Source organism: Mya arenaria, chromosome 13 (assembly GCF_026914265.1).
Source record: "Mya arenaria isolate MELC-2E11 chromosome 13, ASM2691426v1".
NCBI classification, from domain to species: Eukaryota; Metazoa; Mollusca; class Bivalvia; order Myida; family Myidae; genus Mya; species Mya arenaria.
Window position 1 is genome coordinate 55,806,635 of NC_069134.1, and position 25,945 is coordinate 55,832,579.

At 32.2% G+C, this 25,945-nt stretch overlaps 1 protein-coding gene across 1 annotated transcript in view; it reads left to right on the forward strand.

The window, feature by feature from the left end:
• The window catches only part of LOC128215397 (orexin/Hypocretin receptor type 1-like), a 90,523-nt gene that overhangs the window by 49,684 nt on the left and 14,894 nt on the right, over positions 1-25,945 (forward strand). Inside the window, exons 2-3 of the mRNA XM_052922084.1 lie at positions 20,293-20,524; positions 20,836-21,047. Coding sequence (XP_052778044.1) covers positions 20,293-20,524; positions 20,836-21,047 — 444 coding nt within the window. The remainder of the gene's footprint in view (positions 1-20,292; positions 20,525-20,835; positions 21,048-25,945) is intronic.

The window sequence follows — 25,945 nt, forward strand, 5'->3', positions numbered from 1 at the left end:
CATCAACCCCGCAATTCATTCCTTATATTAACACTAATAGTTCATTATTTCATTCAACAATTGTTTAAAAAATACTTCATTTCATTTAAGAAAACCTTTCAGTAATCCGTTCTTACCCATTCTGTAAATAGAACGACCCGACTGTAACCGGAAACATTTTTTCAAATGACGTCACAATAACGCGGGAAAAGATCAACCACTTGAAATCACTTTAAAACGTAAAATTGAAACACTTCTTGCAACAATACAGTTAAAATATATTTTTTTTATAAATGTTGATTTATATTTTACGGGACCTGCTGACACAATACAAACAATAACAAAATCAATAGTGTTCATGTATATGTATATTGTTATGCAATGAATTATGATCCGAACATATCCGAAGATGTTGCGTTCATCGATTGATAAACGCAATTGCCGAAAGACAGTTCATTTAAGGAATGGAAGTGTGGGTGTAAATATTAAGATGTATTAGTCGTAAACATTACGCTGCGTAAGAGAGCTCGGGGACACCCGTAAATTTACAGAAATCATCTATACGGATATAATCTATACGGATATAATGTATACGGATATAATCTATACGGATATAATATATACGAATATAATCTATACTGATATGATCTATACGGATATAATCTATACTGATATAATCTATACGGATATAATCTATACGTATAAAATCTATACGGATATAATCTATACGGATATAATCTAAATGATAAATGTTCGTTTTAATGAAATGGTAGTTCACGCCCAAAACGGGGTGAAGCCTGAACATTTAGTATCTTAACCCTTAAAATCTCTACTAAAACGGTGCTTCGGAATCAAGTGAACAAATACAGGCCTGCCTTCTAACCCTATTAACTTAAACAATTGTAAGACCCTTTGAAAACTATCGCGCTCAGTGTATTAACATGTACCCGTACACGGGTTGTGTTTTTTGGTATCGTGCTTGTCATAATTTATGGTTTTGATAATGTTTTTTGGTAAAGTCTTAAGAGGCTTCATTGCCAGTTCATTGCCCTTAGTGAATCTATTGAGCTTTGAACGCCTGACAATTACCAAAATGGTAACTAAGTTCAGCTCAGAAATATGGGAATCATTGATATGCTCCATACTATGTTGACAGAATATAAGCCAGCTGATTTGTCGTAATATTGTCGTCATAATGATCTGCATTTGATATCTCCCTTTTAGCGTTTTTAAAAGGTATATTGGTTAGACTGTAAATTAAGTTTAAGTTCAATGGATAACTCTTAGCAACATATTGAGGTCAACATAAGTAAAGCACAGTCAATAAGGACGATTTTTTAAGTAATTCGTGTCTGATTAAATCTAACAGGCAAGTATGTGTGTAGTGGGTAAGGGTCTAAAACATTGAGCGTTTTGCGACAAATGGGCTCGTTACCAAATAAGTTTTCGTACTTGTTTTTCATCTTGTGTTTTTCTCTTCAAACAAAAATGTGATACGGCATAAATATTGTATTCTACAACTTTTTATATTATTGACTAGTGCGCGTGTTATGTTTTTCATGTATAGACTTTCTTTTTTAGATATTAACAAACAATATCACAAAACAAAAACGATTATAAATGGTAACAAAAATCAAATCTAATTATATTTTACGCTCTTTGGTATTCAATGTTATAGTTAAAGTTGTACAGTGTTTTAGAATGTTTCTATGTTTTCGCCTGAACATTACTTTCTATATCGAAACGGTATCAAGAAGGCGAAGCTTATCCGTTTAGTAACCAACGTGCGGATACTTTAACCTAACGCAATGCATGCATATATAAAAATGATTTTTTTAAATTGGTTCGAAACTGGAAAGTTCTAATCATGGGAATTAAAGAATTTATATCGTTGACATGGCCGTAACAACATATTGACATACTTCTTGTTTGCTCAATCTTACTAGATAATCTCTGCAGTCGAGTGTTTATGATGGCCAAAAGACTAACCTCATACTTCTCCAGACTAGCATTCCCACTGAGAATTTAGACTGGTAGTTATGCCAGAAACAAAACACGTAGAGAGGAAAGATATTTTTAATTTGTAATACAAATGATATAGAAGATGAATTTCATTTTTCTTGTGTCCATGTTATTCTGATGTTAGAAAGAGATATATTAAACGTATTTACTACATGCACCCTTCTGTGTACAAATTTCTACAATTATTGAAATTAAATGACAAGAATGACTTAATAATAATAGCATTTCATATCAAAGAAGCTCTTGCTATAAGAAATAGTTTATTGACTGTTGAAAGATAAATAATAAGTTCAGCCTCTTATTATTGTTGCAATTAGTATGTTGTTTCATAATAGTGTGAAAACTTCCGTATGACTAAATCTAACATCAAATACAATTTACCATTACACATTGTATATACAAGTTGACATGATAATATGAAAACATGTATGTATATGTAGATGATGTACAGTGTACAAGTCTGAATGAAATGTCTGTTCTGGTCTTCTTTGAATAGCATAACCCCATGGACATTTAATGGATCAGCCCCCTTTTATCATCGTTTTAAGCGTATTGTACAAAGACCTTTATCCTTATCAAAACAAACACACACGGATATGCCCTCTTCTACTATCAATAGGCAATTACAGATCTGCTGATAATTTTCTTCTTTTCAAAGCTTCTATGAGAAATAAGATAAGTTGCTTTCATCGGTATTCTGCTGGGATATTTTTATAGTGGAAGGCTCATTTTTGAACTACAAGTGTTCGCAAATATGGTTAGAAGTGTTAACAGGGAATTTGAAAGCATTACGATATCCCTTGCAGAGGAAGTTTCACCGTAGATTTCACACATTTACATTTGTAATATATTGTTCATTAAATAGGTTTTGAAAAGTGTACTTCACGAAACTGCGTTCATTTTCTTATCGATAATGAGAAAAACGCCTTAAGGCATTGGCACATATTTGTATCGGAAATTCTTATGAGATATATACTTCATAAAATGTATATCTTTTGATCTTTAATGTAGAATGCATACGTTTCATCCTTAATGATTATTTTAAAAAAAAAACGTTGATTGAACGAAAGCTATTTTAGTACTGAAATAGAACAAACATGATCCATAATTCATCATACAGCTTAAAAAACAAAGGATAATTGCGCAGCAGCCCTTTATAGAACTTAAAAGCATTTATATTTACGACCGCTTCATTCTTTTCTGTCCTCATCAATATTTTTATAATTAAGTAAATTTGATTAAGAAGTGTTTAACTATGTAACGTAATGGTTCTAAACAGTACTGATATGATTATTGTTACGTCTGAAAACAATTGTACCCGTCATAAAACATTCTTTTTGAACATTTGTAAACAATTATTGGTGGCAGAAACGGTCAGGGACTGTAAAATCATTCTTGCGATATAATTATATACATAATATAAAAGTATCTAATACCGTTTTCATTGCTGGAGCATAATGTTTATAATACGGTCGTGAAATACTTCTAATAATTCATTTAAATATCTAAAACATAGCTCACCATCCCTAATCGATACAGCCACCTATGCAAACATCATGTCTATTTGGTTTAACCACAGTTAATTCTTCACTAGCTCTATACTTATTCACTCCACTTTGAAGGTGATAAACTCATTCATATGCTTTATTCATACTTCCAACAATGCTTAACATACGTTGAATTGGAATAATTTAAACAATAAATAATGATGAAATTGAACTGCGAGTTATTAGCACTATATGACTGCAGAATATTAATTTTGACTTGGACCCCCATCTCAGAATTAGCGCAATGAGTAAAAAAACTAATATAATTATATGTACAGAACTACAATTATTCTTATCAAACTGTCATTTGATCTTTTATACGAGTAGGGAAAGCAAATCAGAAGGATTCACTTTGAATCAGTTATTGTATTACCTCCCTTGGTACAACGCAATGTTCTGCAATAAGGAATCCATAATAAATATGATTTGTGTTAGAGTTCTTGCCATTGCTACTTAAAGATGTACTCTTACTCCCAAGTAAGATTTACCTCAATTAATATTATTGATTTAATATTCCAAAAAGGATAAATTAATGTCGAAAACAATGGTTCTGATGAAGGATACCGAGTTTAATTTGAAAGGAATAAGCATAAAACACGGTAGTTCTACATTATGAGACTATAGAAGACCACAGTAAATATTTTAGCATTCACCAATCGTTTAATATGTTGCACTTTCTGCTACTAAATACACGGTTACGATCTTGTTATCAGTAATTAATATTTTCCATAAATGCATTATTTAGTAAGAAGTTAAAGGTTTATCAGTGAAAATTGATGTTTGTTACACATGTGTATGTATTGATTTGAATAAGAGTGTCACTTTTATATTTCTACTAAAGCAAACATAATTGTAGAAGAACATTCGCTTTGAGAAAAATAAAATAGAAAATGCATGGATTCAATCAGAAATAATTCACGAAGCGAAGCGTTCAAATTTTGGCTTTATGGCTTGAACAACATTAATTTGCAGCTCTAATAAAATAGCGGCTTAGTAGAAAGGGTTTTGATTGTGGCAAAGCATTCTTTTGACTCAACTTTGATAACAGAATTAATCACCCTTTCCTTACAATATTTTTTCGCACTGTGCCCTGTTGCACGTATCACAAATTTTAGCCGGGCATATCGATGATGAAAATGCAAGAGCAAGTTTGATCAGACAGGTTAAAGCATTATGTAGTATTAAGAGTGATTTAGAGAAACAGAGCAGACATTGTTTTCAGACTTTTACAAAGTATCTCGTCTATAGGACGACTTATGCATGATTAGTTTGAATACATGTGTCTATACAACTGGATATTATGTTATAATATACTTTGTCCAACAAAGTTATTCATATAAATTAAATAAAGAAACATACGCATTGCGATTCATTTTCCTGCGTTTCTGTAGTCCTTTATTTAATGTTTATCGTGAGTACCCATCATTTCATTTTTATTAACAAAAACAACTTAACAAAGTTTACTTCGTTTCTAACAGTTCATACAATATATACAATGAAATTATAAAAAAATAACCCCTGATCATTAATAAATTGTATTTATGCATATATACATGAGGATCGGTCGTATAAAGTATTGCTTTTAAATAGAAAGATCATTCTATATAAAAATTTGAGCAGTTTATTGCAATTTGCTATAAAAGTAGGGGTTGATTATATTCTTATAAAATATATTAAGTATTCATGTGTATGTAATGGTGTTAATGCATATAAATGAATCAATACGTCTTATCGAAAGGATGTAATCTTTTAATTTATATTATATGCACAAAACTATGCTAGGGACTCTAAGAATCTTTGCCAGCACCCATAGTTATATAATATGGGAAATCATTGAAATCGATGCGATTTCAAAGACTATAAGTAATTGAACAAGTCCTGGCGGTGTCACTGTATTGTCTTAGATCAATAGATATTTATTTATATGAATACAATCAAAATACAATGGAAACTACAGACGCAATACCTGCAACAAAACAACACAGCATTTCTTATATTGTATAGTTTGTATAGACACAACTTCAAGCGTTTAATAAATGAGGGATGCACGTCGATCAAAGACCACCTTCATGAAATAGAGACAGATGCATCAAACTGCAGGTCATGACAGGGTAACGTTCTAAACTCAGTTTCCTCTTAAGAATGTTAATAAACAAAACTAAACATGACGTATTCTTATCTGGTGTTATTCATAACTTTAGTATTGGCAAAGCTAAAGGAAATATATTGCCAGAGAATATTTATCATATTTACGAAAGGTGCATTCGACCTATTGAAGAGCATCGTCTACCAAATAAATAGAAACATCAATCCCAAGACGGAACAAACTGTACAAAGTGTTCACACATGTTTGTAGGGAAAAAAAGTACGATTTTATTTCTAAAGTACATACCATTTGTAAAGAATTACTAAAAGCTTTCGACACCAATTAAAAAAGACGGTGATTATGAATGGATTATAACGTTCAACATTCATATATTATACTCATGAAAATATGTATATTTTCGTAGCAATAGCCATGTCACGTGTGGTCAGAAACTACTGTTAACACATGTCATGGTTGTTCAATGTAACAGAGAGCTGATATTGAAATAACCGCTTGGTGTTTCAATATAAAACCCATAGCTCTCGGTGAGTGTGTATACCACGTGATTTATTACGTCATAAATGCATTAGCGTTCAGCAGTGTTTTGCTTAGGGTAACGACTAAATACAAAGGTAACATTTTCGTATTTATTAACCCTTTTTAAACAAACATGGTGCAGTAAACGTCGCTTACCGAGTCCTATCTACGGTTTATTTCTTGAATTTAATTCGTGGTCCAATTTTCTTAAACACTTCGACAAATTTGTTCTCAAAATCATTTTTTCTAATATATTTGTCATTGTTTTGCATGTATGCATAAGTAGCATGTTTTGCAATGAATAACAGCTCTGTTTCGGAACGTAATGTAGATGTTTTTGATTTGAAATAATATAATTTGGATAGGCAATTAGTGATTTATTTTATAAAAAGTACGACGCAAGTTCTGTAATATGCTTCTACAGGTTTCTACTACTTCATTTGATCTCGTCGTGGGTGTTTATAATGAAAGTTATATATATATATATATATATATGATATTTGTCTTATTTTCGTATATGATCACTAATATTCAAAAGCCATTGGTGATATCAATTCGACTGTACTTTACATATGCGCACGCGCGGCAGGGGGCTTAATCCCACGAAGAATATGTTTCGACATACGTTAAATGTGGCAACTTCATCTATCGTATATATTTGATAGTTTATTAACGTCTCATCAATACAACATATATACATCACATAATAAATATACCTTAAAACATGTATTGCCACTCAGTGTATGAGTTATAAGAGACTAAAGCACACACAAAATAAATCTAAAATAGATAAATAAATCAAAAATAGATACATATACACAACACATAGTATTGCACACATATTGGATACCATATATCTATTTACAAATAAGAAACTAGAAACCAATGCTAATCTTGTTTTAAAACTTCGTTAAATCAAACAAAATAAAATACTGAAAACATTAAAGCGCACAATTGTGCATACTTAAGAAATGGGTGTAAAAATCGATTACCACCCCGGTCAGACCGTAGATGAACTGATTAGTATTTATTTCTAGCAATAGATACATAAAATACCACAATAATTTATGTTTAAAATAACAACAGCATTACTTACACAAATAAAACATCCTATGATTAAGAATATCGCTGCAGGTTTTGGCACTATGTCTTGACAACATGTTATTTGCTTAAATATAAGACAACTTATCTATATCGGACATACTTTGAAATACTGGATTGATTGTGTTCGCCTTTCTAATAATGTTAATCCACGAATAAGATGGACATAAACATTTGATGAAACTTCCGTGAATGACATCTTTATTGTTTTGATTGTTTTGATTTTGAATACTCCCAACACATTTTGACGTAATCAGCAGATGACGTAACGCAGCTGCTGTTTTTTAAGCTAATTCGATTATACTGATTATGTGCCTTTCTTCTCATTTCAATACGGTGTGGCACACAGTAAGGGCTTTGTGTGTGATATTTTATGCCAGAATAGCGCAAAATCAACCTGTTTTCGGTCGTTACCATCTGCATATTACCTCCAAATGTTGTTAAGTATTTTGCAGGTCTCTGTAGATGGTTTCGACCTCAAAGGTGTATTAATCTTTTAACATTTTGATAATTTAAGTATTATAGGTCTTCCCACGTTATGGCTCAGTTTATATCATTTTGAAGTATATTCTATATTATTATACCACACTTTTGTCTACAATGGTAAAATCCCATTACCTTAAAAAGAGATATTTTGACTATCAGAAACATTTTCAACCTTGTTGACACGTGACCAAGCGACAATTCATTGTCAGGTTATGTGACCGCAGTGATATTTTGAATGTCATATAAGGGCAAATAACTGCTTCAATATTTCAGCTAAACCATGACGTGATTGCTTCCCTTATACACATACAGCAGTGACGTCACTAATCAATGTGTACACAAAAACATCGGACGACAGGAACTGTCAGTTTTTTGAAGGAACTTTAGCATAATTAACGGTTGATTTTTTTTCTAGATATTTTATTATGTTATATTTTGTTTACCTTGTTAAACCTGTTTAATTAAATGAATTAAGAACACTTTAAAACATTTTATGTACTTATTTTTTTTCGGTATAATAAAATAAATATCATATGGCAGCATGTGTGACATTGATATTGTCAACCCTCACATCGGGTGACCTTCTGCTCTCGGGTTGACAATATCAATGTCACCGCATGCCATATTAAATTTATATAATAACATGGGATTGCTATTAAATCTCGAAAATATGCGAAACTATTTTTCCATTTCCTGAAAAAGTTCGCTTTTATAAGACATCTGCGTCCGATATATCCCAATACTGCCAATGAAATCGTTCATGCTGCTCTTAAAATATGTTTCAAGAAATTCATTACGACAGGAACCTTGAAAAGGATTTTTAATCTGACATACATCACCATTCATAAGATATCGCTAAAAGCTTTCGACACAAATTAATAATGACAATGATTACGAAATACTTATATTTTTTCCTCTGAAACAAATTATTCCGGAGAGAACATGTGCATGCATATTTTGAAGTATTAATATATAACATATAATCTGACATACATCACCATTGATAAGATATCGCTAAAAGCTTTCGACACAAATTAATAATGACAATGATTACGAAATACTTATAATTTTTCCTTAGAAACAAATGATTCCGGAGAAAACATGTGCATGTATATTTTGAAGTATTAATATATAACATATTAAGCAGCAACATCCATGCACTTACTTAATAGGTTATCTATGGTTAAAGGCTATACTTTGAGTATTAATTGATAAAGTTTCGTATAAATATGATTTTTTATTTAGAACTGTAGCCTGATTAAACAATTAATTCACATGATTATAATCTTAAGGTGCTCTTATAACTTCTGGATGAATAGCGCATGTTTAATATCCTCTTAGTTTGTAAGTAAGTGAATTAAGTGATGCTTTTTTAGCCGTTGTTATGTCGTTCATAGGATAAACCGCGTGAAATAAAAATCCGTACAGAATATTTCTTTACGTTTTCTGAATGATTTTTGTTAAACATATTAAAATATAAGGTAACACTATTCTGATTAAGTAACCTAACAAAGTATATCTACTTACTATCTGATACATTGTTTAATTGTTTTGTTGAAGCTATTTATATGTTTGTATGTTTCATGACAAATCAAACGGATTGTCGTTGATTGGCAATTCAAAAAAACAAAACTATTACACTAATTGGTGTAAATTTATGTAAACTTCAAAATGGCTTTATAAAATGGTGTACCTCATAACACTAGCTGATGTTTGTAGATAAGTCTAACACTACATTAATTGCGAATTACATTGCACTTAATGTAAATATCTGCTTACTTTATTTTATCAATACAATTGAAACTAAATAGACAGGCCCAGTAGTCAACACTGTACCGGTACCCATGTAGAATGATTGATATTATTTTAGGACCAATGAGATGGCGGAATTTGTCAAATTATTCGACGATAATGTTTATATTATTAGCTTTTTTTATTTACCGTACGTTGAATGACCAACATATTGGTTGTTTCACATACTAAAATTGTAGAGTTATAGTTCATCGAAAAATGAATATTATACCATACTGGACGCTTTATATCTTTTTTAAAGAGTTAAAGTACTCATTTGAAAGAGGATACTCATGTAAAAGGCATGTGAATTGTAATTGGTAAAATACTTAATACACAAATTCCTATTACCTCATTTACCGATTTTTACACGTACACATTTTAGGGGTAGGGCGAAATAAGTCACAATATAGGCGAGGCTTTGTCAGTAACAAATACAAGTCATCCATTATATACATTATTTATTCAAAGTTAATGAACAATAATCGTACATATTACTGCGCCATACTTGAACGATTCTTTTTCATATAGACATCCAAATAAGCAATAACCTATGCATAAACGTTGGTCTACGTGACGAACTAAATGTGTAAATAATTGATTATTGGTATACATTTTTTGTCCAGTTTAAAATAAGTGTTACATTTACAACCATTGGCAATATTAATGCATTTTGGTACTTGTATAGCAAATTTTTTTCTAAGTGTGCTGTGTTCCAAACTATGATAGTTTTCTTTTTATAAATGTTTCTAGTGTAGTTCTGTTTGTATAGGTTCGTGCGTGAATGCATGCATTCTTTTTATTTCCACCAGAGGATGATTTCAACATTTGAGATTTGAAACAATCAAAATTATACAATATATACATCAATACAAACAAGTCATGGGATGCTTTGTACAGAACTAAATAAATGCAAATAATGGGTAGCGATGATATATATGGTAGCATACGCAAGTCCATGGTGAAATTGAATATAAAGAACTTTTATGAATAATTTAACGTGCCCAAATAAACAATAACCTATACTTAGAGGCCTAGCAGACACACAGCGTCACAATACAAGAATTATAAGGACAAAGCCAATTCTCTAATGAAACTATCGAAGTGTTTTCATAGCTTATAAGTAAATCGAAGTCGTGCAATTGGTCTGACTGCTGGCATTGAAGCGAAATTTTTAATAGGCAATTCCAACATGCCGATTAAATGGTCCCTTTAGAAAACAAAACCCGAGACAGATAAAACATTTGAAGGCACTAGTTTAACAAAATGCAAAACATTTCGAATTTTAATGCAACTTTTAAAGCTCCACTCTGACATTGACCGTTTTGACAACTTGTATTTATATTGTTGTCTTGGAAGAAACCATTTTTTGAGTAAATATCTAACAACCAGTAATAAAAACTGCTTCATATTTTCGTTCGAAAATAATGTTTTATGGATAAAAGCATTACTAACACTTTAAGAAAAATGCATAAGACATCATTTTTTTAACATTAATTTGAAAGTCTATGATCTAATTTTCTGTCAGCAGCCTTATATCACTGGTTTCCATGCATGTTCAAAGATAAAACATACAAAAGTTGTCAAACTGTTCTATCTGTGAGAGTGCAGCTTTGTTTTAGGTACGTTATTGTAGAATAATTTCTGTTGTATTACTGTTTAGCTATGGTATAATCGTAAACACATACACTTGTAGTTAGTCAAAGGTATGTTGATAAATTTACAGCACATCATGAACAGTTGGAGACACGGAAATGATGCAGAAGGTTGTTTGCGTTGTCACCAAAATGGGGGTAATGTGCTTGCACTAAACAAAATGGGGGGTAATGTACAAAAAATCGGCAAGGAAACGTGTAAAATCGAGTTATAACTATGACATTTGGAAGATAGGAATAAAATTATATATATATAAGTAAGTACGGTTACAACATGCAGAGATATGCCATATTTGCCGAGAAAATACGAAAAAGTGAGGATAAATTCAACACATTTATTTGTAAACATTGCCTCCAGAGCCACAATCTATTCAATAACTTTTTTATCTTTAACGTAATGATACCAAACTAAGATGTCGATTGAAGATATGCTTTTCCCCACAAACTGAGCGCATTCATTTTTCAAAATTATAAAAAAGGTCAAGTTACCAGGCAAAAAATGGTCCCAGAATCGGCACTTGTCAATAAAAATACGCCATTTTGTTTGCCATGAAACATTTTTCTCACTGTTTGCCAAAAATCAAATTACGTCCTCCCCCTTGTATAAGTATCTATCATGTGTGTCTGGTTATGAGAGAGGAATTCTTGCATACTGGACGTGTCCCAGAATCGGCACTTGTCAATAAAAATACGCCATTTTGTTTGCCATGAAACATTTTTCTCACTTAATGTTTGCCAAAAATCAAATTACGTCCTCCCCCTTGTATAAGTATCTATCATGTGTGTCTGGTTATGAGAGAGGAATTCTTGCATACTGGACGTGTATTTCCAGTCATTTGTCCAGTGCTGGAAATTGCATCTTACACCACCATGTAAGATGAGTTACGTCCAACAACGCGCTACACCTTATTTCTTATTTTCTTTTTATTTCTAAATATCAATCATGTTTTTCCGGTCCGGATCGAAAAAACCGTCCTTCGGTCACTCTGCGTGGCCGGTAACTCGGCAAACTCGTTACCGGCTTACGCGCGTGCACTCGGGTCGGATTTTTCTATCCGTACCGGACACACATGGTAGATACTTATAGTTCTATGGTAAAATTAACAGCAAATAGCCGTTTGTTTTCGAAATAGTTTTCAGTAAGGTTAAGGTAGTTCGCGTAGAGTTTTGTTTCCGCAAGTAGTATGCATAACCAGCATAATGTTCAATGAATGATAAACATAGCAACTTTTGTATTAATTCCAAAAGCATTAACTTTTTATATTACTTCAAGCACAAAACATACTCGATAGTGCAACCACTACTCGACAGCGCCAACACTAGGGCAACAGCGCCACCACTTTTATAAATATGTGCATTTTTCCTTTTAAGAAGTGCTTATCAGTTTTGTTGTGTTCCGGCATAGGTATTATACATAACAGTTATGTTTGCATGCGTGAGACTAATCTTACGGGGTGGGTAAGCACCGAAATGTACTACTACTACTACTACTACTACTGCTACTGCTACTGCTACTGCTACTGCTACTGCTACTGCTTCTGCTACTGCTACTGCTACTGCTACTGCTGCTGCTACTGCTACTGCTACTGCTACTACTACTACTACTACTACTGCTGCTACTACTACTACTACTACTACTACTACTACGACTGCTGCTACTGCTACTGCTACTGCAACTGCTACTGCTACTGCAACTGCTACTTCTGTTACAACTACTTCTACTACTACTAGTACTAGTACCACTGCTACTATTACTTCCAAAGTGCTTCCGAACCAAATAACAGACTAATTGTTTCGTTTTAAAGTATGTTTACTTTACCAGAAATAAGAGGAGATTGGGGAAAAAATCGACACTAGATTTACCCACATACGTATACAGCATGTTTTATCAAATTGATTTGTTTCATGTTGCGCATACGTTCTTGTTCTTGTTTTTTTCTACAGCTTTGCTGGAAGTCATTTAACTAACATTTGACATTATTTCCCGGTTTATAACACACTAAATATCGGACGCACCTACTTTATGAGTAAGAACAGTGGATGTAATTTTAAAATTCGTTTATTTGAATGATCTTTATAAAGCTGCTCTTGCATTTATACTTTTTATATCGTTTTAGAACAGGCCTTTGTGGATTCAAAGACACAATAAAAATACGAAACGAATTGCTTGTTTTATACTCTAGATGTAGGGGGGACCAATTACGTATGGAAATGTCGAAGTTCCTTAGTCGATACCATCTTAAAGTTTATTATCTCCTTATAAGGAGATTCTATTTTCTAATTAGGAGATATTCATGAAATAAGAATATCTCATTATGACATACTAACTTGTGTCGAAGTCCTAATACGGATCACGTAATCATCTTATTACTCAGTTCAAAAGAACTTCTGAAGATTAAAAGTCATCGGAATTTAAGGATATGGTTTCTATCTTCCGAACACTCCACATTAGCCCGCGAAGAAATTTGCCTATCATACTTTTTTTTTTACTTTATTCCAATTTTTCTGTTTTCCTAGATTTTCTACCACCCTTGACTTCCGGTTTCAGGGTAAGGTTTATAACGGCTCATTTCACTGGTCCATGAACTCCGCGAGACATTTCGCGTATAAGTGTTAATAACTGTAATATTTCGACCGAAAGTGTTAATCACAGAGAAGTCTTTGACATTAAATTCCGCTTTGAGTGACTTGAGCGTGCATATTTCGGGTCAGACTGGTTCTGGAATTACGCATACAATCAAAGCCGAATATGAAAATGCATGAGACAACGGAAAGTGGCTTAATATGTACCACATGATTGACTTGTTTCCTTGACAGCGATCTGATCGCAAAAACGTTTCACAGGTAAGAGTGCAAAATGTTTTACTTATAAAAAAGAGATGTTAACCAATAAACCGTGTCAAATAATAATCTATATAATTGTAGAAACATGCATGTATTTTGTGTGTATACATGCGTTTGGTTCATTTACACATGTATATTTATTAAGTAACATTATATTTATTTATATATTATACTATTTTTTTCATGGAAAATTGTGGAATATATTTTTAAATGACATATATTCATTATCTTAACAAAAAACAAAAATATTGATAATAAAAAATAAAAAAAAGAAATGTATTACTGTATCCATGCAGGCAATGTGACGAACACCTTTGATTAATTCATTTTGTAGTTTAACTTAATGCTTTGTTTTTTATGCATGCGTACAGAAATGAGTGCCATCTCAATTTCCTTTGCAATTGCCAAAATGCTCTTAAAGGGACTTGGCCATGTTTTGTGGTAAAAAAAAATATTTCCTGAAACTGAAAATGATTAATATTATTATGCTTACATTTACCTGTATCACAATCACATGTATATATATTTCAATGTTTGATATCATAATTGTAGAAAAAAAATAGAAAATAAGTAACATAAGAGACTGATCCCAAATTTGATTCGAGTCTTCTTGTGGAAACCAGTAAATTATTAGGAAAATGGATAAACCACTCAACTATATATGCACATACCCCAGCTTTTGCTGAAAAGTTGAATATCAATAAATATTTTCAAAACATTTATTATAACGCAAATGCTACAAGTCCATGTGCACATTGTGCCTAGATCAGGACTCAGTGGGGATGTTACATTGCGCTGTTAACAGTTTTAACATGGTATCGCTACAACCTGGAAACAATGACTTTGCTGTCTTTATCTTTGCAACAGTTGGGATTTTGTCCAGCTTCGTGTGTTTCTCAGTAAAATATACTTACAGTTGCTGAAATAGTATCTTTAGAAATGCATGAAATGTTATTTAGGAATAATGCTTTGTAGGTATATTCATGTGTGTATTTCACCTCAGCTCAATATAGGGATAGTAAATGTTTAGTTTCTCAGACCATTTTGTAACATTTTAGTAGGGAGCACATTATGCTATTGTTTTTACAGGATAAATGCTTTCAATTTGTATTACCAGTTTGGCTTTAGAGCTGCACTCTCACAGTTTGACACTGATATGAAATGTTTGGGGGGTTTTGTCTCAGAACACGTTCATGTTGGCATTAAAGCCTTCAATTCAGTTATCAAAATAAAGGTAACTTACAATAGAACAAATTTCAATTGAAAGAAAGAACGCCAAAATCTATAAAAAAAAGCGTTAATAATGCTTTTTACTATAAAACATCAATTTTCTAACATAAATATGAAAAACTACATTCAAATATTGCCATAAAACATCAAATTTCTGACAAAAACATGAAAAACTACATTAAAATCTTTTGTTAGCAGTCTTATATCACTGGGTACCAGACATTCACTCTGTAAGAGTGCAGCTTTAAATTACTATAGAGCAAAAGCAAAATCATTTGAAGATCCATGCTTTAAAAGAGGCGCCCTTTAAAGTAGCAAGTGTTACCAATGCTTTTCAGCAAAATAAAGCATTTTTTAAACTTTTTAAATGAATAAACTCCATTATAGAGCTCTATTGGAACTAATAGTGATGCATTGACTTTTAAATTAGCTATATTGGAACTTTAAGTGATTTGTTACCTTTTAAACTAGTTTTTATCAATAAGGAAATTAATTATTTTGCTCTCTCTATAAATTGTGACCAAGTCAGATTTAAGCCACTATAACCATTTCATGTTTGTTGTTAATGTAGTTGTGTTGTAATATTGCTTAAACTTATATTGCAAGATTTGTCAAATAAAACATATATATAGAATAATTTGCTTGATTGTGATGAAGGTTGATAACTTAACAGCCAAGTCTGTTTGGTAGGTAAAAACCAGGCGCGTAGCTGCCTATAAGCGAAATACACGGCTGAATCCACATGATTCTGACAAAAAATAAAACAGTTTAGCCAAAGCTACAGAATCACTATGTTTTGTTTGAGTACATGATGTAACAGACACATGGACATTGCCATCGAGTATGTAATTATACAGTTCAATGGCAAGAATGACAGACAATTAGACTTCTGTAAGACAATCTGAGTGTTTTTCACATTATCAAACCTTATTTGTTTGCTATTTTCTAGAAAAGATCTGCCGAGAAAATAAATTTGTTGATTTATTATCCTTAAACTGTCAATTTACAAGTACTATAGGACCTAAGAACGCCCAGAATACACCAGATTGCTCCATTTTTTTCAAAATGTTCATACCCCTCCCCAGCATAATCATGAATCCACATGAATAGAGGGCTAGCTACGCCCCTGGATATCAGTACTGTGAACGTTCAAGAGCCTCATCACAATGTTCCATTTGTCACCAGGTTGGATATAACCAAATAACTCTTGGATTGGAGGCAGACATCTTAATCCACCAAACCAATCTCTCACCCTTCTTGATTAGTACCTTGGAAACATTATCAGAAGATAAATCTCTAGAAATTTTTTTATCCAATTGTAGGAATATGTATTTATTTATATTTCATTTAAATTTCATTTATTATAGTTTAAAAAAACTCCGTAAACCTCGTTTCCACAAAACACCCTACGCTCGGGTCGGAATTAACCTATCTTACACTCTCGGCCATGGTAGATGCTTTTTCTCCAACCTCAGTTAAACAAATTTAAGTAAAAATGTAATTTTTGCTGGCACTCTTTTGTGCTTAGTGAAAATAAGTGCGTATGGATATGCGATAATTCGTGGTTGTCATGGATATGCGCGCAGTGATTCAGATTATGTTAATAGTCGAATCGGTCTTTAAATAGTTCTAAGGAGAGTGAAGCATTATTTCTTGAAAGGTGCGTGAAAACTGTTTTATGGTGACATTTGAAGCGAGAAATAATTAATTAGCGTTCTAAATGTTGACACAAGGCAAGGTTTCCATGATGCTACGGACGACAGTCTTGAACAAGGGATGTAATTACAATGTGGTGACCATTAAAAAGGAGTTCCATACGGGCATTTTATCTTCGCCTGTGGGCAATATAAGAATGTCTAGCATGGTTAAATTATTGGATCTAATTATCTGAGGTGGGAGAAACTTTAATCTGATCTGAGTAATTAGTATTAACTCTACAATGGTGTTTGATTATATAGACTAAATAGTTGATATACCGTACTGTTAAGACCAAACTTGACACCCATGTGCTATATTTATGCCACTAAGTGCTGTTTAAAAAAAAAACTTAATGTGAAAAATTGTCAGCATTTGAGCAAAAATATGTTTAACTTTATGTATACAGAACATGATATTAAAACGGGGATCACAGCATAAATGGAAAATATAAGGCCTTATACGGGTATGGGGAGTATTAATTGAAACCTCCCTAAATATGATTTTAAATAACTAAAGCGATACTTTAGTGTTGCATTCTAACAATTCTATTGTTCAAAACTGGTGATTCTGGTGCAATGCTTATTTGTTCTTTGAGATAAACAGTTAACCTGTTAATTGAAGAGAAACGGGTTGAACCATCCAAGGAGTGAAGTATCAGTGGGATGAAGCGTCCGACCGTTTCTACTTTACCCACTCATCTGTGTTATAATTTCAAGCGTTCGGATGATGTAAACGGTGGAAGAAAATATTATTTAATAAAATAAATTGGATTTAAAATTTACTTGAAGTGGCTTCCTCCGCTTATGGTCAGCTACCGCTATAGAAATATGAAAGTAAGTTGGTCTACCACACTTGCCACAATGACAGTGCATTTGTGGAAGCCCAATCTGTCATCATGGAGGAAATACCTCTCAGGGTCATTTATGCAGGTAAATTTTCTGAGATTATTTGGTAACCATATATATTTCTTAACCTTTTAACAAAAACTGATTAAGTTAAGTACTGTAAATAAATATGTAGGTAATATAGAAACAGTAACCTAAAACACAGCATTTACTTGTGTCAGATGTTTCGACAGGTGGTTGGTGATTAGACTGGCAATGACAAGTAAACGGTAAACGAAGTTTGAAAAACCAGACCCATATGTTCATAAAAATATTTGCTTGTTAATAACATATAGTATTACTTTTTCAATGGAAAATAGAGATTTGTATAGAATCAAAACCAGATTACAGTTATCTTAAAACAACAAAACTATGTGGAAGGGCTTTTAGATTGTTTATATGCCTTTGTGTTTGATTTTATTGGAACGTATAATTACATTCTCATATTGGAGCTTCTGCTTTTCACCCTTTTACTTATTTACATATTGTTGTTTGTTTTTTGTTTCGAATATTGAATTGCCGAACTGTTGTCAATAAATTGCCGGCATTCGCAAGAGCATTGTCCATCAGTCTTATATATTCGATAATCGGACAGCATTGGACAACCGTTCGTTCAAGTTATCAGTAACGTAGCGATCGATTACATTCGTTGCAACGTTTAAGTGTTTTGCATGAAGTGGTTGTCGCTGGTCATTGTGTTGGTTGCCACAAACGTGCACTCATTCGTATATCTAGTGCGAATTAGCCTTAAACTAGCTCAAAACACTGACTGGACTCGTTTTAAAGTTTCAATGCCGTAACGCCAGTGTAAGGATGACTGTTCATTTTCTCCTTGGATTTCATAGTAGGATGGTCACTTATTTGAAATATAAAATGTTTTATTGTAAAATATTTAAGTTTCTACACAATTAGTAAAATCCTGTATTAATCTTCACAAAATTGGCTGCTCGGGTTTAATCATTAAGTTCGACGATAGTGTTAAGATATTTGTAAAATAAATACTGGTGATGATGAGTATTTCTTTTTAATATACTTCAGGACAGGATATTTGATTTTCTTTTCATTTTTGATCAAGATTATCTTAATGTTAGCTTTTCAAGATTGCTATTCCAATAAACATAGATTTAGGTCGTATCAGGTCGTCATTGAAGCGATAAGTAATGTAACTGTTTTGTAAATATAGTAATTCTCAAAAGCCAGCACCAATGTTTGGGTACATATTGTTAACCGTATTTGCGTGCATGCATGCATTCGGTATTCTTTGAAATCGTTGAATATCTCTGCTGTAAAAGATTACGTTTACCTGGAAGATGGAATCGCAATAAACTAAATGCTTTTGATTATTTAACAGTGTATCTTAATGACTCAATACTTGTGCCAATACCATTCTGATAATAGTTTAAGTCTTGAAAAAACACGTTTGTGTCTGCTGAATACCAAATAAATATCTAATTCACACATATGATTGATGTATAACATAAACAAGATATTTGTTTATTCATCAACATATTTCTTTTTATTTTCATAAGAATTTTTCATCCCTTACATTTGTAAGGGACAAATTATGAAAAAGCTTCATATTATAAATTTCTTCCTAGTCCTGGTTATGAGGAATCAGTGTGTACAAGTTAAATTCGCTTCATATTTCTAAATGTTTTTTGTTGTTGGCAATATCGGTTTCTATTAGTGTGTAACAACTAAAATACACATGGTCAGCTCTTCCTTTGGGTATATTCTTCGATTGGAGTACAACTTTGTACCAAAATGAATGAAACCGACCTTATCAGGACAAATAAAAACAAGCCAACAAAGAGAATGAGAATAAGTCAATGAAACATCAAGCTTTAATTTGATAACAACACACCTTACTTTCTTGCTCTAAATACGTTATGAATATTTTTTATTTATCTAACTGTTGACAAAATTTGTGAAACCGGAAACAGAAGTTCTGTGAATTACTTGATTGTAAATTCCAAACTATCTGGTTATTCAATTATGACTTTGATATTAATTACTGACACACCTACGGAGGACTACGAGGAGTTTGTGCTGTTAATGTTTTCTTTTTGAAACAGTTAAGCTTTAGCGTTAAGGGCGCACAATATTGGTTGAAGTATTTTTAATTTAAGTGCATTATCATATTTAACTTATTTGACTTTATTGATAAAAACCAAAAAACATATTTGTTCGCAGATAAAAAAACAATATAATAATTTATAAATATTTTTTTTTAAATTAAAAGCTATTAGGCCATATTTTTCACAGTTAAAAAAATGAACAAATATAGCTAAATGCTTTCTATATTTTTATCATTGAGTCAAATGAGTTTAACATAATAATGAATTAATATTAAAAAAATATATATAATAAATAAATACGCCTTTATTGTTTGGTTTCAATGTACCCATTTGAAATAAAAACAAAACTCCTAGGTAGATATTGCAAATCCTCGTTCAGGATTTTATACTAGAAACAGTTTCCTACTTGCGGTTTGCGAGTGCTCCTACACTACTTTCCCTATAAGAGCGAATGAAGTGTTCCTCATTCTAAGTGATCCACAGCTTGTCATGCTATTGAATAATAGGCATATCGTGTTACGGAGATTGAATAAAAAGCACAACAAGTTGGCGACGGATATCCGATATTTACAAGAAGTGGTCAATGGTGAGACAAATGGAAAGGTTATAAAAATAAATGTTACGAATTAAATAGGATTGTATATATAGGACTGTGTGAAATCATTTTAAATTGAATCACGTAAAAAATATTTAAAAAAAAGACAATGGAATCATCAAATTCGACAAATTTCATTGTAAACAATTCAAGTTTGTATACATATTCAAACAATAATAATGTTGACACACAGGCAAAAATTGAAATTGTGAACATTAGCGATGAACAGCTTTTAAAGCTTGTTAAAGAATTTATATATCCGAAAATACAACACTGGATATTTTTGACATTATTTCTTGCAGTGTTTGTGGTTGGAATGACGGGTAACATTTTAGTATGTTACTCTGCATGGTGCAGTAGATCACTGAAAACTGTTACGAACATCTTTCTGGTCAACCTTGCCGTTGCAGACATTCTGGTCCTTTTAATATGCCTTCCGGCAACCGTCATCACGGATGTCATGCAGTCGTGGTTCCTAGGGATCATAATGTGCAAGTTATCCGTCTATCTGCAGGTATAGGTTTATAGTACAACTTTGCTGGGATTTATATATATTAAATCGTGACATCTTTGCTGTGATTAATCAATAGTACAATGTTGCATATTTAGTGCGATTTATCTTCAGTTTCAATAAAATGTCTTGAAATTTCAGCGTTTTTTTTTAAAAAATATGTAATAATCTATACAAATTTGCACAGCTAGACCTGTGAAAAATGATATTCAGGGTTGAAAAATGAAATAAGTCAGACTAAGTTATTTTTTCTCTGCATTCGCAACATCTAGATAAATATAAATATGTCAAAGACAAATGGATGATAAAATAGATAAAACCATTGGTTTTCAGTATATAACTGTAGTTCAGTAATATATTGAAATATTTACGCTTTCCTCAACTATGTTACTTTCATTTTTTGCAAGATCTTAAAAAGTTATTTATTTTCATAACGACCCGAATCACAATGTATCTTCGAAAGTCACTTTTCATGGGGAATAATATCGTTTGGTGGCTTTTTATTATCGTTATTATGTTTAACTCAATCGACTATATTAATCAAAACAAAAGCACACGTATGATTTCTTTGCAGATAAAAATATATATTTGCAATATTTTGGCGCGTTTTTCATTGTGGAATATGTTGCCACGTAGCTATTACACAAATGTTTTGCTTTGTTTAAAACATCCAAGTCAAGTGAGTTAAACATAATATGCATAATATGTTTCCATCAACCTTTATATATATATCCTTTTCATACCCCTGTCACACTGTCATAAAATTTGCTACGACTTTACGGCGAGGAGGAGAGGTCGAAGTGTGTCGTTAATGTTGAGTAGAACATTCCGGAAAGGTACACATATATTATATGTACAGCTACTGTATTCGCATTTTTTTACTGTTTGTGGTGCATTTTGCCGTGTTGTAAAATTCCATCCGGCACCCCCAAATGCCAGGTAGGTGCTAGAAAGAACGCGCCAACTTATTTATTTTACGTTAAAAGATAAAATTAACCATATGGTCTTGGGTCGGATTTTCATATCCAGACAGGAAACACATGATATACTAGTATATCATTGATCATTATAACTTGTTGTCGTCGAACGTCTTCTCACACACATGTCGTAGCTGACCATTTTATAAGGGTATGTGATGGATTTGGTTGAGAATTAAATGTATTAGTATTGCGGTTCATCCGTGTATGAAAACATTTAGCCAGTGTACAGTTGTGAAGTTGTTTCGACGCCATTACATACGATAATTATTTTCCATTTTTTTGCTTTTATTTATACTGATACACATACATTCTCCAGTTTTGTTTTGTTCAGGGGCAGCCGTCTGGAGGCCAATCAGTGGTTCCTGTCTCTTAATTTCCGCTTTAAGTTTGTTTTCGCAGGATATCACGTAGATACTCTTTTTCTTTGGTCCGATATTCCCTGCGATGAATTTCAACGCCTTAAAGAGCGTTCCGTGTTTTCCTATGTGCTTTGTTTACAAGGCCTGTTAGCTTTGTTGAAGCAAAAATATCATCCAAATTACCTTTAATCATAAATAGTATGTGATATGGAAAGCTAAAAACAGGCGAAGAAGAAGATCTTAGTTTATATGGAAATATATATTTATCATTGTGATTTTTTTTTTTGAGGAAAAGAACACCAAAAAACGAAAACACGTTTTCCACTCGAAGGTTGAGATTAATTAATCCACGTTTTTATCAAAAATTTGATCATGTTTGAAAAATCAATTATGTGTAGTTTTACCTTCCCACGTCATTTTTATGTACATGCAATCTATCATAAACTAAAGCGAACATTGAAACGTCATAAGCGTATTGGCTTATATTTGATAATATAGAAAATATTTAAATAAACTACAAGTGAATGAGATGGTAGTTAAACCAACATATTTCAATAAGAAGGGAAAGTCATTGTTCAGTTCGCCTAACAACCTCATGCCTTATTGTTGCAAGTATGTTGGTGCATTGATTTAACCATATATTTTCTATACAAATTTCTAACCAACCCAACGTATCCTTCTGCTAATAGTTTCAAAGGAATACTTAATTAAAAGTAATAACTAATACTTTTGCCTCGACCTTAATTAATCCATCGTTTAAGAAAAAACTCCCAAACAAAATGTCAATTACAATCGATTTTGGAATATAGCCGCGATTATTCCCAATTAAAAATAACGTTGTAAATATTGAAGAGTGGTCCGACGGGGACAGAGTAAATCCTAAGGAAATGGAAAGCAATTTCGCTTTAATAAAGAATGTTCATAGACAGCAATGTTCAGTGGAACACTGTCAATGACCACTAGGAACGGCTGAAGAGATTTTCCATTTACAAGAACCCCGTAGGACCGGATAAAGTAAGGGTTTATAAAGGTTGTATTTAAAATGGAATTCATCTATGTCCAATCTCTTACTCGTACTAATTTAACCGAATGATACTGAAACTACGACAAATAACGTCGTACAGGACACGTAGCTTATTTCATGGCGAGTAATGACAGTATTGCACTGTCTACCATAATAATCTGCCAAAAGGAAGATATATATTACGAAATAATGGTCGGAATTCTGATAAATTTCTGACAGAAAACCATAGCATTCTTAATAAAGACTTTCATTGCTTTTCGATAATTAATCGTCGCCTGGCCGTGTGCTTTACTCGGAATAACTTCAGCATAATGTCGAAAAATACATATTCTGATGCCTGTGCTACGTTTGATTTGTATGATAAAACATAAATTTATGTTAATATAAGTATTAACCCATATTCACAACTCCTTGATCATTTGAACAAAATATATTTAAGGTCATTTCTTTAAACAATCGAGTTATAGTACATTTAATCCCTAAATCTTGCAATTTGGACTAATCCGATGAAGGTGATTTGGTAAACAGTCATTACATAAGTACAGCAAGGAATTAATTGAAGTAATTTGTCCTGTCAGCAATTTGCTTTTGGTAAAGTTTCATTTTAAAGTTTAAAATGTCAAGCTTATCTGTCAAGTTTCTACCGCGAAGTTTTTGGATATAGACATTATGTATGTTAACAAACTAATACATAAAATTGCTATATAATCGAAAGTAAAAAAATAATTTATAATCTCAAATTTATAAATCAGATCACAATGGTAGCGTTATTATGGTATAATTGAAATATGTAGTCCATGGAAAACAATATAATGGTTAATCGATATAAATTAAACATAGAAATTATATCGATTTTAATACCTTAAATGCTTTGAAACATCTTTGCATCATAATGATGGATGGCTTACCTTAAAAAGAGTGACGGCAAATCGTGTTAAACATAATAACAATATAGGTCTGCGATTGATTTTAATATGATATCAATACAAAATAGACAGGTTGCGATATTGAACGTAAACGTCTGCTTGTAAATGTAGCTACATGTACATACTTATGTTAAAACTAGAAATGTGTCCATAGGACACGGATGCCCCCACTTCGATTTTTTGTCACAGAAAATAAGCCATAATGATTATTCAGGATAATCTGCACATATAGGATAAGTTGAGTTGAGTTGGGTTTTACGGCATCGCAAGACTGTATAGGTTATATGGCGCCATTCAGGCAGGAAAAAACTTGTTGGATCCACATTGGACACATACTTTTCAAGAATTAGATTGGAAACATATATTTTTGAAGTATTTTTGGCAAAACAGGGCCGTAACTCCTAAATGACTAAAGCGATTTCCATGACTATCGAACTTGATCAAGATATTATGGTCACAAACATGTGTTTAAAGTTTGGTGAGGATTGGACAAACAGTTTTCAAGAATTAGATTGGAAACATATATTTTTGAAGTATTTTTGGCAAAAAAGGGCCGTAACTCCTAAATGACTAAAGCGATTTCCATGACTATCGAACTTGATCAAGATATTATGGTCACAAACATGTGTTTAAAGTTTGGTGAGGATTGGACAAACGGTTTTCAAGAATTAGATCGGAAACAATCTTCGGGACGTACGTACGTACAGACAGACAGACAGACAGACGTACGTAAGGACAAGGGCAACCCTATATGCCGCCACTTTGTGGGGGCATAATTAAAATGTATACCGAACGTTTGTATTGAATGTGATAGACTCACATTTCTTATAAGCAACATTTTTTAATTAAACTTAAAGTTTGTTGAAATGGAGTTTTTTTTTTAAACTATAAACAAACACCAAACATCAACTAGCAGAAACTCATTTAAAATAAATTTGTAAATCGAAGCCTAAGATAATTCAATTTTAAAAAGTATAACTAACCCTTTAAGGAAATGTAGAGCATTTGATTGTTAACAATAGAGCTCTTATTATGGTGTGGTTTTGTTATTGAAACAAGTAGTTTCTTAACATTTCATATGCAATTGATTATTTCGATGTCTTACCCTATCAAACTTGAACGAGTCCCTATTGACTAGTACGGGGTAGCTTACTTATTTTCTTTCATTTCAACTACACAATTCTAATTTACCCGTTTAAGTACCATTTTCCATCATTTACACATAATATTTTATGACTTGACGTTCGAAACCTGGAAAGGAGATTTATAGGCAGAACAATTTGGACGATCAAGTTAACATATAAGGAGTGATATGCTGTTTGATATGAGAACCATTATCTAATTTCAGTAACCCTGTGTGCACTACTTTTTCAAATAGGATTCGAAGTGGTGCTTTATTATAAAGCAATTCAATATTGTATAACATATCACTGGTGTAAAATTAAAGTGCAGAAGCTGTGAGCAAATAAAGAGACAACACTCGAATGCAAGTAATCGTCTTTGGTGCCTATATTTATTAAATAAAGCTATCCAACCATTGGTAACAATGTTAAATAATTGATGCTTGGGGCCTCCTATAATTTTGGTGTCATTTGAAAGCGGGTTCAATACT